At 35.3% G+C, this 19,971-nt stretch overlaps 1 protein-coding gene across 1 annotated transcript in view; it reads left to right on the top strand.

Moving 5' to 3' along the window:
* Positions 1-19,971, top strand: part of LOC106883266 (histone deacetylase 3) — a 55,864-nt gene that overhangs the window by 3,678 nt on the left and 32,215 nt on the right. Inside the window, exons 2-9 of the mRNA XM_052974630.1 lie at positions 1,125-1,207; positions 2,204-2,346; positions 2,442-2,523; positions 3,430-3,486; positions 4,257-4,312; positions 5,344-5,477; positions 8,514-8,594; positions 12,871-12,944. Coding sequence (XP_052830590.1) covers positions 1,125-1,207; positions 2,204-2,346; positions 2,442-2,523; positions 3,430-3,486; positions 4,257-4,312; positions 5,344-5,477; positions 8,514-8,594; positions 12,871-12,944 — 710 coding nt within the window. The remainder of the gene's footprint in view (positions 1-1,124; positions 1,208-2,203; positions 2,347-2,441; positions 2,524-3,429; positions 3,487-4,256; positions 4,313-5,343; positions 5,478-8,513; positions 8,595-12,870; positions 12,945-19,971) is intronic.

Consider the following 19,971-nt stretch of genomic DNA (forward strand, 5'->3'; position numbering starts at 1 on the left):
TGTTTTGTGTTTTTTTGTTTTTTACCGAAAAGGCTCCTCCCATGGTTTTTAAGTTAAAAAGGAAAATGGCCAAAATTGGTCCGGATAGTTATTATTGTAAGGCTTATGTCATTCCAAACAGCCATAACTTAAGTTTTTTTACAAAAAATATACAGGTATTTTAAAAAGTTTTCATTCAATAAATAATGTTTTTACATTACGTATACATTAATAGAATAAACTGTTGGTTTTCCAAATAGTGAATTAAAACTTGAAATGTAAACATTAAAAGAGAAAGTGAGACTTTGCAAATGAAAATGGAAAACTCTGCAGTGAATGCAGTGAATATTTAAATTTGTGAAGAACTGGACGCAGTAAATGCAAATGAATATTTAAATATGTGAGAAATTGGAGTTAAAAAAATTCAATGAACTTGAGAAATTGAAATTATAGGAAATTTCTTAGAACATGAATTTATAAAGATATTTCCAGACTGTCAACCCTTTATTAATTGCTTTCTTTTAGTACCTTTAGTAATTGTTACATACCTAATTAATAAGCAGCTTTCTACATTATAGTATAGATAGATAGATATGTCATTTAGCGGTGTCATTGATTATTTTTTCTTCACCTCAATGATGCTGGTGACATATATTAAAAGTCCCTTATAGAACTATATTCATAAAAAAGTATAGAACTATATTATCACCCTCAAGTTTGAGAAACAAACACTCATAACTTTTTTCTCTTAAAACTTCATTGCATGAGATTGATACCATGAAATTCCTCAAATTGAGCTCTATCATTTAAGCTTAATTAAAATATAGTTTGTTTATAAAATAAAAAAGTTAATTATACTTAAATCCAATTTTTTTGTCTTACTTATATTTAACTATGGTGGTAGTTGAATGATATATATGTGTGTGTGTATGTAAATGTATGTCTATAGGTTTGTATAGTTATGTATGTATATTTATATGTGTTTATATGTTTGTACTTTGATGTCAATGATGGATACGTAATTATTTGTGTGTTCTCATTTAAATGTGTGTGTATGTGCTTTGCAAGTAATTTTGTATGACATTTAAATGATTCTGTGAATCCAGTTAAAATATTAACATGTAAACTATACATTGTTTTCCTAGGCCCCAGTCATCCAATGAAACCACATAGAATAGCCTTGACACATTGTTTAGTTCTTCATTATGGACTTTATAAAAAAATGAAGGTATGTTTCAAAAAGTAAACTGATTTTTAAAATAAAAATTATGATGTTTTTTTTTTTGAAATAAAATTATGAATTTTCTTCAATATATTTCTCTGCGGTGTATTTTGTTTGCCATTTAGGTAAATTTTCCTTATATTATTAATGTAGTTGTTTTACTTCAACTCTTAGGGCTATGACATGATTATTCCTTGTCACGTATTGTACACCTGCAGTGCATTGATGACACTGTAATGAAAGTCTTTCTGATTAAGCTGGAGTCCTCCAGTTGCCTTTCCATTCCTGTCCAAGACTTGTCAATTTTAGTATTTTTGCAAAACATATTAAATTTGGTTTGCTTCCCTTTTTTTTTAAGTTTTATAATTACTTCCCTACTCATGTTTGTTTATTTTATTTCTTCTTTAATGTATTTGACCGTATTTATTTCCAATATATTTAACAACTTTTCAACAATTTTTCTCCTATTTATTCATTGGTTTATTTCCTTTAATGTTTTGATGAAAAATTGGCATCATCAACCATTGGCGCTTCATCTCATCTCCTCAGTATTCCATCTTTCTTTTTCTTTCTCTTTCTTGTCAGTTGTCTCTTTCTCTTACTATTAACTGCCTCTCTCTTTTTACAATGGTTAGATCTGAGAAACTGTTTCTATCTTTGGTGTTTTGTTTATATATGTCATGTTTTTGAAAGTAGCTTTATATTTCTCTCTTTCACTTGTTAGCTATTTCACTTGCAGTAATTGCTTCACTCTATGTGTACTTACCTATCTGTGCTGAGATCAACTTTACCTCTGGTAAAATTAATCTCTGTAGGGTTTGAACTCAGAGCACATGGAACAACTAGCGCAACTTGTATCCATGAGCATACAAATAACACAACTTGTATCCATGAGCATGCTCAACAGATTTTAAAGATATATTGTTATATGCATGGTAAAAATCTTTTTAAAGTAATCCATCTAAAGAACTGTGTAATGTTGTTTTTATATTTCACATGCAGGTCTATCGTCCTTATCGAGCATCAGCCCATGATATGTGTCGGTTTCATTCTGAAGAATACATCAATTTTTTACAGAGTGTTACTCCACAGACAGTACAAAATTATACTAAAAGTCTCAGTGCATATAATGTGGGGGATGATTGGTAAGCTTGTTAGCTTTATTTATGAGTGTTGTAATATATTAGAACCTATTGAAATGCCTCAGATATTAAAAACAATATTTCCATTTCTTTTGCAGTCCTGTATTTGATGGGTTATTTGATTTTTGTTCAATGTACACTGGAGCATCATTAGAAGCTGCAGTTAAATTAAACAACAATGTAAGTTTGTACTCTTTGTTATCATGCAAGTTGATTTTTGTTTTATCTTTATTCACTTTTTAATTTGTTAGTAGACTGAAAGAAAGAAAAAGAAGTTGGAGCATAGGCCATTATCTTCTCATACAATATCGGAAGTTAGAGAACTTTTAAGTTACTTAGTCTGGTATAGTTGATATACAAATTAACATATTTGATGAATATTCCCACATTCTGATTTAATATAAGGTATTGGCTTGTGAGAAGTAGATTGACTGGTGCAGTGTGTTATTCAAAAACATTTCAATAGGGACAAGGTAGCTGTGAATTTCTCAGAATGTGGAAACTTTGATAGAAGTGGTAAAGAAAAGACAACAGTCAATTGTTTACTGAGGTACATTGTACATGTGATTAATGTGAAGTAAATACTGTAAATTTCGTACATATTTTATGTGATCAGCAGAGATAAAAATATAAAGACTACACATTCAAGTGAATGAAAACAATAGACTGAAATATGCTGTAAGATTAATCAAAGATAAAACTTTATAAGTCAAGCAATTATATTATTCTATACATAAAACCAGATTGATATGATTCTTGAATTTTCATCCATTATTTGGTTGTTGTATTTGTTTAAATATCAAAATAATGTTCTACTTTTATTATATATATATATACACACACACACATACAGTTGTGGCCAAAAGTTTGGAACATTTAAAACAAATTAATACTGTTATGGTCAAGTACAATTTGATTCAAATATATACAATGTATATATTTGGGCATTTAATATAAAACTTCTAATTTTCAAACTTGTTCCCAACTTTTGGCCACAACTGTATATATAATAAGTCTGTGTGTGTGTATTCTATTAATTGTAACTTGTATTTGCTCAAATTTTGTATTTTAAATTTTGTTTTATAGCACTGTGATATAGCTATAAATTGGTCTGGAGGCTTACACCATGCTAAAAAATTTGAGGTAAAAGCATATTTCCTTTTTGTACAGAAAAATAATAGGATTACCAAAAGTTGATATGAATGTGTTTAGAGAATTTGCCTTGTTATTCTTCTGATTAATTGAATTGGAGAAATGATGTTGACATATTGGAGGCAAAAAGTATAGTGTGTGGAAGTGTGATGCTTCAGTGATGGTAACAAGATCAGTGGACTTATTGATTGGAAATTGTAAGAGCTATAGTAATATGCTGTTAATAGATTAACGAATAATGAAGGAAAGCAATCAATAACTGGGGAAATTAAATGAAGTATTTTACTGAGCTTGACCAGTGGAGAAAACTTTATTCTTCTATTGTTGTTGAAATGCTAAAATTCTCAGACAGCATATAGAAGATTAGAAATGTTTCCAAAGTCTTACATCTATTATTGATATTGGTTAGCACTTTCAGGGAATGGAGTAAGTTGATTACATGGATCCCAGTGTTCAACCAGTACTTATTTTATTGATCATGAAAGAACGAAAGCTAAGTTGACTTTGGCAGAATTTGAATTAAGAACATAGAGATGGACAAAATGCCGCTAAGCATTTTGTTCGGCCTGCTAGCAAGTCTGCCAGCTCACTGCCTTCACATCTCTTATTGATATTAAAATTTCAAAATGAAATATCAATTTTCTTCATTGATTAATTGAATAAATAAATTATTTTTCAAAATTTTAAATTTAACTTAGCTAAAATCATATTCATATTTCTTTGTTACATTTGGAATTATAATTCTGTATATTTTCTTTTAGGCTTCAGGTTTTTGCTATGTAAATGATATAGTGATCTCTATTCTGGAATTGCTAAAGTAAGTGTGGTCTTAATTTAATTTTACTTTATTTTCTGCCATTTAGTAATTTGTTTCATTAGAAAGTTTATATTGATTCTTGGTATTGCTGATCTGTTTTTCTTAAATTAATATGCTATTAAAATGATTCTAGTTGGGGTTCAATTATCAGATTAAGTTGCTAGGCAATTGACAGAGCTGTTCACATTCATGCTACTCACATTTCAATGATTTGTAGTGAGAAACACAACTGGTTGTAACAGAAATGTTCTTAGTAATATGTAAAGATATTTATATTCAAAATGTGATGGGAAAATGGGTATAAAATGAAATAAACATTCAGTGAAGAAATTATAGATGGTGATATTTTAATAACTTCAAGATGTAGATAGGAAGTCAGTGTTTTAGTGACTGCCTATGCTGAGCGATCCATTGTCAAGTTTAGAATAATGGACCAGCCTTTCTTACTATATGTAATACTGTCTATATTTGATTTACAATAATCTACATCATATGTGTGATGGTGTATATACCTTTTTCTTAAAACATATCTGATCCCAGACATAGCTTGTTTAACTCTTTTACAGTGTCTTAGAAAGTACAATAAAGTAACTTCCCATTGCTATCTGCTGTTAGACATGAAAGTTTTTACTAGAGAAGGAGAAATAGGAATTGTTTCATTCACACCTTTTCCAATATAAGTGAAATAACTAAAGTCTACAATTGACTTGCTTGGAACTCAGTTTCTGTATTTTAATTCTTGCACTTGCTTGTTAATTAACTCTATTGAGTGACCTGGTGGCTAAGTTCAAAGAATACTAGATAAACAATTAAGTGATTGGAGTACAAATTTTGTCATTGGAACTGCATTGTTGCTGCACTTTACTCAGTGCACTTACCCGTAAATAAGTACTGCAGGGTATGAATAACTTGCTGCTGGGGAATCTGTTTGATTGAAGTAAATTTATGAAATATAAATATATATATATATATATATATATATATATATATATATATACTATTAAAGAACTGTCATTCTTTTTCTTTGATAGGTATCATCCAAGAGTGTTATATATTGATATTGATATTCACCATGGAGATGGAGTTCAAGAAGCTTTTTATCTTACAGATCGTGTGATGACTGTATCATTTCACAGATATGGAAATTATTTTTTCCCTGGAACTGGTAAATTTCAAGATATCTTAATTATTTGAAACTATAGAAAACTGTTTCAATAAAACCTATTTAGGAGTCTGTGCAAGTATTTAAAGTATTAAGCTCTAACTAAATGATAGAATGTTTTGTACAAGAAACACTAAGTACACCTAGACTCCATTGATTGAGTCACAGCTGCTGAAGATGATAGACTGGAGGGTTGATAGTTTCTGTCCTACTACAAGCATTATTTTCTGTCTGACAAAACTATTTTAACTCCCACTCTTTCAATTCACTTAGATATAATAATATTTATCATGCTTAGTACAGTTTACTATGGGATGTATTGTATTAAGAAATGTTTCCATTCCAATGCCAAATTCAACATGGTCTGTACTTCTGGTTTATATTTGAGAGCTTACATTACTGGTTTGTTTAATCAACTCTAAATCTAAAAGAAATTCAATATAAATCAATTTGAGTTATAGTGAACTAAAGTGTAACAAATTGGTTTTCTGTTTTCGAGTCAAATATTTATTTATTTCTTATGTGCAATTGTAGAAAAAGGAATTGAATTCTCCAAATGTTGCCAACCATGAAAGTATATAACGTTAAAAATAATATTTTGTAAATATTATAATTTCACTTGTCATCACCGTGTTTACATTTATATTTAATATAAGTCAGAAGGGTTATCACAGTTCACACCAGTTTATTCAGAGTTACTGCCCTTGATGACGAGTCATGGGGACGTGGGGGGGGGGCTATGTCTTGCTTACACACTCCATCTTAACTGTAAATATCTGATATTTTAAATGAATTCTTTCTGAATAGCTGGAACATTTTTAACAAAACTGTAGGAAGGAGAAAAAAAGCATAGCTAGGTTCTCCTATAACGTCAATCCTTTCCACATGGGATATATCCAAGAGAGCACGCCTTGCTAAACCTCTGACCAAAACCTAGTGGCAATATTTCTTGAACTCATGTGGCCACCATGTCCATCCCAAATGACAGCTCCAAAACAAGAGGCCTACGCTAGTCATCCTTCTGCTCACATGACCTCCCTTGCTCGTGTCCTTCTGGCAAGGCTCTTCTGCCATTTGTGCAATGTCATTGACACTACACTTCCAGCAAGGCCCCCCCTCCCAACCCCACATGCCCTCCCTGATCTCAAAGATCACTCTGTCACTTCACTCCATGTCAAAATCCACTATTCACCTGGGCAGATGTCTCCTTTGCTGTGACCACCTTAGAGATGGAGCACTGCTCGCATCTTCTCTTCCTCTTTTGTTATCTGACAACTTGATGATCCTGTGAACACCCAAGACCTGATGTGGCATTCCATCCATGGACCAGTTGTTTCAAAAATTCACAGCCATTGCTATTCCTTTTCTCCATTGAGATGTGTAGTGTGCATTTGGAGGATTGACCCAGACTTTGTCCTCTACCTGCTCGAAGGTAGGCTCTCTCTCTTCCTCAAGTCACTGTGATACCATATAAGGATGTTATTCATATCTGAATATTTCTCCGTGTGGCACCAATTCCTCAGCCTGTCCTGATCAAGATGACACATTATACCAAAGTACTGTCTCAGTTGATGAGATGTGTCCCCTCTCCGCCGTAGCCTTGATCTCAGGATGGTGTCTCTCCATGATCCCATTTCCACTCATCTTATACACCATTCTGAAGAAGCAGTTCACATTCCACTTATCAAGCATTTCCTTCAGCACTGAGTGAAATGCATACCATTGTCCATCAGCAATTCACCCATAGGGCTCCAGGAATACCTCATTCAGGATTCATGCAACTTCATCTGCAGTCCCTGTCTTGAATTCCCTCCATATTGCCATCTACCCCAGTCTGCAGTCAACCTTCAAGAGATACGTCCCCTGCTGGTAGTGCATCACATCCACTACTGATTGTTTCCAGTTGTGTTCCACTGGGGTGTTTCTTGCTTCATGCACATCCAGAGTGGGGTTGATGGATTGACACCTGTCACAACTCCTGACCATTTTCTGAAAACTCTGTCAAGTAACACCAGAGTCAACTTTCCTAGCTAGGTACAGGGTCCTATCCACTCCCATATGATGCATAGCATGCAGTCCCCTCAGCTTTGTGTCGCTCAGCTGACACACTGCAGCTATTCCCTACTCCAAATCCTTGGGTACTTCCAACCAAGTTTTCTTCACCCTGGTTAGGCTGTCCACCTTATTCCTTTCTGAAAGCACAATGACTGCACTCAACTTCAGACTGAATTCAGCAGGTAGCTCTCTCAAATTCCTACGGAGCACTTTATTTACATTTCTGCTGCCCCTTTCATTCATACTCTTCTCTCATTGGTGATCACTGATCTCGCCCATCCAAGCACAGTGGCTGAATTGGTTTGAATCTTGATAGTACACAACCTTTATTTCAGGACCTGATTCACTCCTTTCAGTACTGCATCCTATTCAGCCACATTGATGTGGTTGCAATCACCTGTTTTACTGATCCAGGTTGTGTCCTCCACCTCCACTCTCCTATCTTCAGAATGATCCCTTGATCTTCCGAATGTAGGTTATAACATCTCCCTCACCACAGTAGGGTCTGATGGCATCACTACTGATGCTTATTTTTGTTGACCATCCAGAAAAGGGGAAAAATAAAAATGCTTGAAGGCTGAAGTAGCTTGCGGTATAGGGAAAAAATGTAGTTCACCTACCTTACGAGTCTTCTTGTTACATTGATTATTTCAAGATGGGATATATCTGTGAGAGCCTTACCTGTCTAACCTCTGACCAGAACTTAGTGGCAAATTTCCTGAATTCTTATGGCTACAATGTCCATCACGAATGACAACCCCAGTGCAAAAGAGGTCCCTTCTGGCAAAGCCCTATGCTTCCAGCATACACCCACTCAGCTCCACAAGAACTTTAGTAAAAATCAAAAATTATCTGTCTTTAAAATTAGTAACAAACTATAGCCTAAGTTGAGATACTGAAACCTGGTTACTCTTTATTTGAGTTAAAATTATTTTACTTGCATTCAGTGCAGTTATAATAGTTTCTGTTTTTTGATATTTTCAGGTGACATGTATGAATCAGGAGCAGAGAGTGGCAGGTACTATTCAGTTAATGTCCCATTAAAAGAAGGAATTGATGATCAAAGTAAGTCTGTAAACTGAACATCACTGTCTTTCTTGTGTCTCACTAAATACTTATTAATTTCTGTTTGAGTTAATGATTCTATTTTAAACAAGATATTTAATGTTATGGAACCATTATGTGTTTGTAATGTTATGTACATGATTCCCTTGTCTGTAACCTAATTATTAATTTTACAGAGTTTCCATGATGAATCCATATCTTAATTGTTGAAGATTTACTAATAATCAAAAAGTAAATGTTTACTTCTTGTAATATCTTAAAAGATCTAGGCTTAGTCTATATATTATCAACTTTCTGCAAATTTATAACTATTTAAAACAATCTTGAATATATGTATCTTTCTTTATATTTAAAACAATTATTTAAAACAATTTTAATAGTAGTGTACCATGTTTTAGAAGTTCCACTGGGATGTTGTCTGAGCCAGAGGACTTCCGCTGCTTCATGTGGTTGAGGGCAATCTGGTACTCTTCTTAGGATGGTGGTGTGTTCATCCAGTGTCAAGTTAGATGCATGGGTATGTTCTTCAAGAAGTCTTCCGCTGCATTGGAGTCTTGGTTCAGAAGACTTGAGAAGTGCTCTGTCCAGTGTTGAAGGATGTCTTGTGGGTCAGTCAGGATGGTGTTGGTGTCTCCTGATTGAAGAGACCCTGTTGATGATATCATGGGCCCAAAAAGTTCTTTTGTTCCTGCGTAGAAGCATCTGAAGTCATGAGCATCAGCATACCCCCTAGAGTTCAGCGGCTTTTTGTTGCCACTAGTTGTTCTGTATCTCTCTGAATTTTGTTTGGCATTGTCTTTTGAGGTCTTGATATCTCACCTTCTTGTGCTACACTCTTGGATTTTGCTCATGAGAGAGACGGGTTTGCCATTATGCATTGATCAGCTGGCTGATTTCTTGATCATTGTTATCAAACCAGTCCTGATGTCTCCTTTTACTGTACCTGAGGGTGTTTTCAGCCACTTCAGTGATGGCTTTTCAAAGTGTGCTCCATTCCTTATCCATATCCTGGTTGTCAGATGGGATGAATTGAAGGTGTTTGAGAATGGAAGATGCATAAAGGGAGCTGATCTCTGGGTTGTTAAGCTTTGATATGTCAAATTTTCTTCTGACTGGTTTTGTTTTTCCAGTCTGGTTTGTTGTTATCCATTATTTGAAGGCGGGTGATGACTAGACGATGGTCTATCCAGCAATTGTTAACGCTGTTAGCTGTTTGCATGATGAGGACGTTCCTTTTGTCTCATTGTCAGATGAAGGAGTAGTCCAGGAGGTGCCAGTGTTTTGACCTGGGGTGCTTGCAGGTGGTCTTGAAGTGATTTGGGAGTCAAAATTGGGTGTTGGTGATGTAGGGAGAGTGTTTAGCGCATAGGCCAAGGAGCAAGAGTCCATCTTCATTGCAGTTTCCGACTCTTTCTTTGTTAATAACATTCTGCTGTAGTCTGTTGTTGCTCCCCACTCTTGCATTGAAATCCCTAAGGAGGAAGAGCTTGTCATTTGGTGATACATTGAGGATCAAGTCACTCAGCTGTTGGTAGAAGGTGTTTTTCACATTGTCATTGACATCCAGTGAAAGTACGTGAGCAGAGATCACTGTCATAAAAGTGGTAGCAGAGATTGGTATTCGGAGAGTCATAAGCCATTCATTGATGGCAAAAGGTTTCTGATGGTGTTCCTTCACGAGCTTGGATTTTATAGCAAAAGCAGTTCCATGAATTTTTCTCTCTCCTTCTTTCTCTTTCCAGAAGAACCTGGAACCTATCTCTTCAGTCTTTCTATTAAACACCAGTCTGTTCACATTAATTCTCCAAATGTAGAAGAACTACCATGTTTCTAAAAACCTCAAAAATGCTGTTATCATCACCATCTTCAAAAAAGGAGGTAGAAAGATCTGTGGGAACTATCATGGCATCTCACTGCTCTCCACCACAGGGAAAATCTTTGCAAGGCTCCTTCTGGATCATCTCCAAGTCATCGCGGATTAAGTCGTACCTGGATCACGATGTGGATTTCAATTATCCACCGGGACAACTGACCTTGACAAATACAAGAAAAGAGTAGAGAACAACAAAAACCTCTCTGTTTTGTTTTCTATGACCTCAAAAAGGCCTTTGATACCATCCCAGGGCCTGCAATGTGGAAAGTCATCCAACGTTTTGACTGCCCCCATTAGTTCGTTTCCCTAGTACAGGGATTATATGATGGAACCATCTTCCATCAAAACCAACTGTCTGAAGACTTCCCCATCACTGCAAGATTAAAACAAGGATGTTTTTCTCCCTGCACCCTTGCAGCAATGTTTCAGGAACTGCCTTCGGACAATCCAGGAGTCAAGATTAGGTACCAATATAATGGCAGATGTTTCAACCAGATTGAAGTCATGAAGACTGACCGGGAAGCAAAAGATTACTCCAGTGAACAGCTTTAACAATTGGTGAATAACTTCACCAATGCTTACACTCGGTTTGGCCTAAAAGTCAACATCAAAAAGACAAAAATCCTGGCACAACTCATGCTAAGTCGGGAAACTCCAGACCTCAACATTACCATTTTGGAGACACCACTGGAGGAAGTCAACTGCTTTTCATACTTAGGAAGTTTGCTTTCAAACAAGTGCAGATCGGAAAAGGATGTGGGCAACTGATTAAGAGCGGCTCACACCGTGTTTGGTGAACTTGCATCTGAACCACCAAACAAAATTGAGTGTCTACCAAGCAGTCATGATCTCCATTCTCCTCTACAATTGTGAAACTTGGACTCTTTACCAAAGTGATGTAAAAAAACTAGAGCGATTTCACCAACAGAATCTCTGCTCTATTATGAATATGAAATGGAATGACTCTGACTGATGTTTCAATTCTGGAGAGAATGAAAAGCAGTAGTGTTGAGGCCACCATCCTGAAATATTGTCTGAGATGGACGGGCCACATAGCAAGAATGAAAGAGACCAGGCTGCCTTCTCAAATTTTATATGGTGAACTTACCACCGGAAAAAGACTCCATGGCTGTCCCTTCCATTGGTTCAAGGACCAGCTGAAGCAAAGCCTACAACTGACTGGAATTGATTCCAAAGCCTGGGACATTGAAGTTCATGATAGGCCCAGCTGATATCATTCCATCTCCATTGTGACAGAACATTTTGAAGCTGAACGACAGAGAAAAGAAGAGAAACGACAAGAAAGAAAATGGAGGATGCAACAATCAAAGCCTCCTCCATGGATTCCTTGTGAACTTTGCAATAGACGTTTCCATGCAAGAATCAGCATCTTTAGTCATCAGAGGCATAAACACGGACAAAGGGGAAGAAGCCAAATAAATTATTGGGCACACGATAAAACACAGACAACAACATCATCTTAAAAGATCTTGACTTGCTCTATATATTATCAACTTCCTGCAAATTTATGATAATTTAAAACAATTTTGAATATATGTATCTTTCTTTATATTTACATTGTATTTGTTTTATGGTTTCCTGATAATATTTAAAATTTTTGAAAATACAGTTTAAAATCTTATGTTAGAAATATATCTAATAAACTGTATAATAAACTGTTGTATGAAGCAAACCTCACCTTTTTACTTATAAAGACTTACAGTTTTGTAAGAAAGTAGTTTAGTACATTTAATATTTCTTATGAATTTCTGAGTTTTATTGTACAGTTTAATATGCCCAATCAGGAATTATTTTGCACAAATGAAGGATTAAGAAGAAAGTACTATTTTTATGACAAGATTAATTAAGATTGGTAGAGCCTATTTCCTTCTAATGGAAATGTATATATATGTGAAATATAACTAACAAAACACGTAAAGTGAGAAAATTTGGTAATAAATTACCTTGCTAAGAGTTTACAACCTTGTCTTTTACTAGCTTAGTAATAATAAAATAGAATGGAATTATTTAATGGTTACATATATATCAGGGTCATCTACAGACTCTCTACAGGATGCTAGAAATATATTATACTGTTGTAGAAATAGAGATATTTAAACTTTTACAAACTGATTATAACAGTGATACTTCTTGATCAGTTACAGTATATAAGGAAAAGTTAAATGGAAGGATAGGAGTCTGAGATGAAGAAGTTATTGAAATGATAATGTTAGAATTAGCAGAAGATGGATTCTTCACTTGAGTTATTATAAGTTGGAAGCTCTTGCAAGGTTGAAACTTTGCTAATAATAGAAACAAAGTACTATATATGGGTTGACCAAAACTATAGCCGCCTCTCTTATTACAGAAATTTAGAATTCTCTATTTCATTCTTTCTTCTAGCATATATGCAGGTCTTTAAGCCTGTAATACAAGCTGTCATGGAGAGCTATCGACCAACATGTGTTGTTTTACAAGTAAGATATAACATTAATTTATATATAATTAATTTCATTGTGAATATTTTACATTTGAGAATGTAAGAAAGAAAATTATCAGAATTGTTTTTAATGTTGGTTATTATTTTAGAAAAAAAAAATTTCAATTTCTCTCACTTGATTAAGTATCATCATCATCATCATCATCGTCATCATCATTGTTTAATGTCATCCACTTTCCATACTGGCATGGGTTGGACGGTTTGACTTGGAGCTGTTCAGACTCCAACTATATGTTGTGGCATGGTTTCTACAGTTGGATGCCCTTCTTAATGCCAACTACATAACAGAGTGTGCTGGGTGCTTTTTACATGCCATTGGCATGGGTGCATTTACACAGCACTGGTATGGGTGCTTTTTAAGTGACACCAGCACCTGAAAGGAAAAGCTTGTACATGTGGGAGACAGCGATTTTTACTTTGCTTGATGTATCTTATCAAGTATAGCAAATTGCCACATCTCCTGATCCCTTGCCATTTCCTCAGTGAGAAAAATATTAAACTAGCATGGAAGAAAAAATATTTAAACTGATTATTATCATCATGCTCATTGCATACAGCATATATTTTATTAATTTTTATACTAGGAAATTTCGAATGGTTCAACAAATAAACCTTTTGAAAATTATTTTTGTGTTTTAATTAATTTTTCTTTATAGTAGATTTTCTCATAGTTATTCTACACACACATACACACACACACACACACACACACACACACACACACACACACACACATATGGGTTCAGGCATGGCTGTGGTGTGGTTAAGAATTTCACATTAATTTTTTGGTTCTGGCTTCACTTCCACTGCACACTGGTTTAGCTACATGTTTTAACCTCAGGTTGATCTATGCTATGGGAGTCAAATTGAGTTGACTGAAGACTATCAGATGAATTGTATCTATTCTTGAATTCTGGACTTAATTCATTTCCTAGTTTAAACTAGGTCTAGGATGCAGAGGACTTGAGGAAACTGGAAAGAAATGAATTGAGTATGCTCTGTTGGATGTGCAATGTAAGTGTGCATGAATGACATAGAACAAATGTGCTGAGATAAAATCTAGGCATAGAAGGAATCAGATATAGAGCACAAAAAAAAAAAAAGACTGCACTTGTATGATCATGCAATGTGAATAATGAGGATAACTGTATAAAGAAATGCTAATCACTTAATGTGGGCGGACTTTACAGAAGAAGGAGGCCCAGAAAGATATGGGACAAAGTGGTGGAGGCTGATCTTAGGCTCGAACCCTATAAAAGAGGTGACAAGAGACTAGAATGACTGGTGAGATGTTGCACAGATTTTCTCAAGTATATAGATGCATAACTGGGCCCTTCATCCAATTTCTTCCCCAAGACACTTCCACCACCCTTCATCTTTCTAATTACAGCTGTTTTTTTATCACTAATTTATCTTACTACCAGGAACCATTTCACTTGATATTCATATTTCTTACAAATACTGTCCTCTCTGCACACATTTTACATTGTCCATCCTTTCACCTTCAGGCCAGCAAATTATCTCTCCTCTACCATTGTAAATCTCTTACTGTCCTTATTCACTATGCTTGCCTTTTTCTCTTTCTCACTCAATCTTCCCTGTCTACTGTATCACCAGTACTATTTTGCTGCTCTTCACCCCCATGTGTCTCTGGTCAATCCCCATCCCTAATCCACCATTCACTACATTCTCTCCTTAACATTTGTTCTTCATTCACTGCATCCATCCCTCAATACTTGTTTTTCATTCATTATATACACCTCTCGGCCATCCCTCATCTCTCTCTCTCTCACCTATACACACTTGCAACATCTGCTCGTCTACACTCCAAATCCTTCTGTCACCCCTCTTATTCACATTGTACCTCAAGGGTCCACCCAGATACCTCATCATCAGTACTTTTATCTTTTTCCAGCTCCATACCAGTTATCCTCTCTTCTAAATTGTGAGTAGCCATGTGGTCCCTCTAAAGCAAGAAACCCATTCTGTCCTGGTCCCTTCTCTCAGATCTTAAACCCTGTATCACCTAACATGAAACTACATCTCTCAGGCTTCACAAACATGCATCCCAAATATGAAGTATCTCCAGTCAATTAAAACAAGCTGGCCGTTGACAATGTTATCTCTATTACTATCAAATATGTACTACAGAACTAGCATCTATCCTCATCAAATTCATCAGGTACACTCTCTCTCTCTCTCTTCAAAGAGATATCCACATCTTTGAAAACACACTACAGTGCCTCATTCTCATCAAAGACACTGCTTCTTCTGATTACTATTCTGTTGCACTCATGTTAAATATAACAAAGGTAATGGAAACAGACCTTAACGAAAACTGTTGCTACATTTTGAGTCTCTATCCTTTCTTAAAGACCATAAATAAAATACTTACTATATCACTCACCACCACAGTTGTCACATTGTCTCTTGGATCTTTGGCTTCCTGTCAGATTTCATCATTGTGGTGTGTACCAATGTGCACGTGTGTGTGCATGCACATGCATGTGCCTGTCTTTCTATCTATCTCTGTCTGTATACACATATAGAAGACATACACAGATATGTTTATATATATATATATATATATATATATATATATATGTATGTGGTAAATGAAAGACAGAAGATGGAATATACGAGAATTTTAATTATTAATCATGACAATTGTTTTGACACATCTAGTGTCAGTCCCTCACAGGTGGGACACTTGACAACCGGTTCAGGAGCATCTGGTGGTGCAGATGTGTCTCATTGGTTGATAAATAGATACAGTTTATTAAAATAAAAGTTCCGCAATGTATCTTCTCATTTCGTATGAAGAAAAGCAGCAAAATGAAGAAAATACCTTCATTTATATAGAAGATCAAAAATAAAATCACAGATGCAAAAAAGAAATGAACATGCCATACATTGAGAAAAGTCTTAAAAATAACTGTTAACAAATATGGATGTATAAACACCCTTGTGCAAGCTGCATGGTGCATGTACACTTGCTAATACAAGCATCCGCGAAAATGTAAGCATACGCACATGTGTGGTTTGATGCACTCACGACCACAAAGCGAGTTAAATAGCAACTTGGTATTTATGAGAATGGGTATGTTAAAGCTGAACTTAATTCATCCATACCTTAAAGTAAATTATGTTAACAGTTACTCAAATTCATTCCCACTGCATTGTGCGAAAGTAAATCTATATGCATGTAGGCATCTTGAGAGTTTTTCAGAAATTCTATTAATGATCTTCTCATTGGTTCACAGAATAGACAGGGATTCCTTGGAGCAGAATTCGCATCTCCTGGAAATGATATTGTATGGTTTTGCATGCCTTACTGTGGTACTTAATTTTATCTTTCTTCAGTCACCATACAAAATCAGCCAAAGATGTTATATGTCCCTTATTGATTCTCTTGAAGCTGGCGACATGGTTGTGATAACAATTCTTAAATGAATCAGCCATCTGCTTTATGTAAACATTGTGTGCATGGTACATTTACATTCAAGATTTGTACTCATACAAAGGTTAATCAATGGGCATTTTAATTTTTCTCTGCATGAGCATTTATCATATTTATATATGGCAGTTCTAACTTCATTTTCGGAAGTTGTTTCCATGTTAGTTATATCATAAGCATTTCTACTATTACAATTTGACCATGATTGGTGCTTTTATATATATACTGAAGGACGATCTCCGGATGCTGAACCTCTCAGACAAGATATCAAAGGACCGAGATACCTGGTGCCTTGCTGTACTCAAGAAGACCCGTCCTCCACAGCAGAAGTGTTATGGTCACTCACCCTGGTAAAGAGGATTGGCCTGCAAGAGTCATGTGTTGGTGCCATGTTAAAAGCACTCGTACAAGTGAGACATACTGGTACATGTGTGGTGTCATGTTAAAAGCATCCAACCATAGAAACCAAACTAAATCAGACTAGAACTTGGTGCAGCTCTAGTCAAATCATCCAACTCGTACTAGCATGGAAAATGGACATTGAAGGATGGTGATGATGATAATGATCTCATACATATCATCATCATTTAATGTCCATGTTCCATGCTGGCATGGGTTGATGGTTTGACAAGGATCTGATGGGTCTGAGGACTACATCATGTTCCAATGTCTACTTTGGCTTGGTTTCTATTGATAGATGCCCTTCTTAACATGAACTTTTTTGTGCCACCTGCACTATTGAAGTCATCATATTGCTTACAAATCTACAAAACCAAGGAGGCGGGGATGTTGTATCTTGATGTTAGATGGGAATTAAAATACAAGAGAAGAGGTTGGAGTAGAGCAGGTTCTCTCTCCTAAATGGGTACTTACATTTAGGAGAGAGTAAGAGAACAGGTGGTATCTTGAAAGAGATAATTAGTGGTTGTGAGTTGTCCAGGTGGTACCTCAAGGTATAAAATGAGTAGTAGTGAGTAGGGGTTGCAAGAGTGTATGGGAGAAGAGAGGGGAAATAGGAGGGAGGCAGGCAACATCTGTAAAGATTGGGAAGGGTTGAGGGAAATATATCTATATATTTGTGTCTATCTATCTGTCTGTCTGTCTGTGTGTGTGTATATATATATATATGGTGTACATATATATATTGGTGTCTGTTAGCAAGTGCACTACTCTTTTTGTAGATTTTATTATATATATATATGTATCTGTGAGTGTGTATGTATGTATATGTGTATATATATATATATATATATATATATATATATATATATAGATATAGATATATATTTGATTAATGAGAGAGACAGATGATGGAAGATACAAGAAAATTTATTGATCACTATAATTGTTCTGACCCACCTAACATCAATCCCTCACGGGTGGGATACTGAACATCTGGTTTATGTGTATCCATTGGCATAGATGTGTCTCGTCAGGTGATTACAAGACGTATCTAATTATAATAATGTCTGTTCCACAAGATTTCTTCTCAGTATTTGTATACAAAAGCAGCAAATTAAGGGATACAGCTTCATTATTATAGCAGATTATGAGATGTAAAAAGAAGCAAATACACAATACAGTGAAAACAAAGATTAGATATGACTGTTAGTGGCTATGGATGTAGAAACACCCTTGCTTATGTTGTCTGGTACATGTACACTCGCTCGTAGACACTTACATGAAGATAGAAGCATAAGCACACTTAGGCTCACACAGTGAATTAAATAGATATTAATAAATTCAGTACCTAAAAGTGGCTAGTGATATGACTCCATTTGGTGAAGAGTCACAGATTCTGTGATGGTATTCAGTAGGTCTGGCTGATATATTTATAGCATGTGGAAGAGGTAGGGGGAGAGTAGATCTCTGACAATACAGAAAAATGAGTGGTGAAGAGTATTTTCGTCCTACCTCTATCTACTGTAGACAGGTAAAATGAGAGAGAGAGAGAGATTATATGTGGTGGTTAGGTTGTAGGCGTGAAGGGAAGAGAGAGAAGAATGAGAGACATCTGATGGTGGAGAAGAAGTGATAATTTGGTGGTTTGGAGGTGAGAGAGGGTGGTCAATGTGGCTGGAGAGAACAATGTTAAGGAAGAAGGATGGATATCAAGTGAAAGGGTTTCAAATAGTGAGAAAGATTAGTGGTACCAAAAAAAAAAAAGGGTTGCAGTTAGAGGGATAATGGGTGGTGGAGTTGTGTTGGGGTGGAAATGAGGTGAAAAATTCCAGTTTTGCCAATATATGAATATTTATATTTACAGGGTTTCCAAAATTTAGTTTTACAGAGTTGAGTGAGTTTTCTTAAGAACTGCATAGCACCAGTCATCTTGGTGCCTTGTCATCTCATCTGTGAGGTTCAAAGTCCTTAGATCAGCCTTCATTCTTTCATCTCATGTCTTCCTGGGTCTCCCTCAGTAGCAAGCTTTATCCATATTAAGTGAACAGCTCTTCTTTATACAGCTGTCTTCATCATCCATATGCATCACCTATCCAAACCAACACAGTCTTCTTTCTTGCACACTACATCTGAATCCTATTATGCCCAGTTTTTCTCTCAGCACATTTGCACACTTGCATTGCTCATCCAACAGAGCATGCTTCCTTTCTTTCCAGTCCTCTCAAGTTCTTTACATTGAAGACCCTTGCCTCACTACCAGCCATCATACAATCTGCTTTTCACTTTGAGAAAAAGCAGCAGTCATAGCTTCCTGAACTTTCTCCAACTCATTCTTAAAACTGGCTGTTATACTTTCAGCCTAATCACTTCTTTTGCTGATTACATCTAGTTAACAAATGTTATCAACTATTTCTAGTGATCTATCTAAGCATTTATTTACAAGATTCTATTTACAGTGTGCTCTTAGCATGATACTCCAGTGTATCGCTCACATACAAAGCTTATTTTTTTTCTCTTAATTAGCCTTTGATTTCATATTTTTGTGTGTCCACAGCTTACATTAGGTACAGCATATGTTGTTTGTACCTATTATCGAGCAAGGCTCTGTCTTCTTTCCTATTTACCAAAACTTTCATCTTTACTAAGTTTATCTTAAGACCTCAATTTTAAGTTTCACTTCCATAACTCAAACATTTCTCTCTAATTTTGCTATAGATTCAGTTATGAGAACTAGATCATCAGCATACATGTATAAATGTTTTAAATTTGTTTTTAAGACAAAACAATGTGAGTTCTAAGAAATAATACAAGTTGATGGTTTGCACTTTTACCTTATAGTTTAATGTTTTGAGGTTAGGAGCCCTTCTTCGGGAAATCTTTGGAGATATGGTGTTGTGAGATGACAACACTTCATTGAAGATTTCCTGAAGAAGAGGTCCTAACCAGAAATATGGAAATACAAGTACAAACTATCATCTTATATTATTTGGCCTAAAAAACACAAGTTAAAAACATCTCTATCAGACAATGCTTCATGCAAACAAGGCTCCTCATATATATATATATATATATATATATATATATATGTGTGTGTGTGTGTGTATATCTATATAGATGTGTGTGTGTGTATATATATATATATATA

Source organism: Octopus bimaculoides, chromosome 19, assembly GCF_001194135.2.
Source record: "Octopus bimaculoides isolate UCB-OBI-ISO-001 chromosome 19, ASM119413v2, whole genome shotgun sequence".
NCBI classification, from domain to species: Eukaryota; Metazoa; Mollusca; class Cephalopoda; order Octopoda; family Octopodidae; genus Octopus; species Octopus bimaculoides.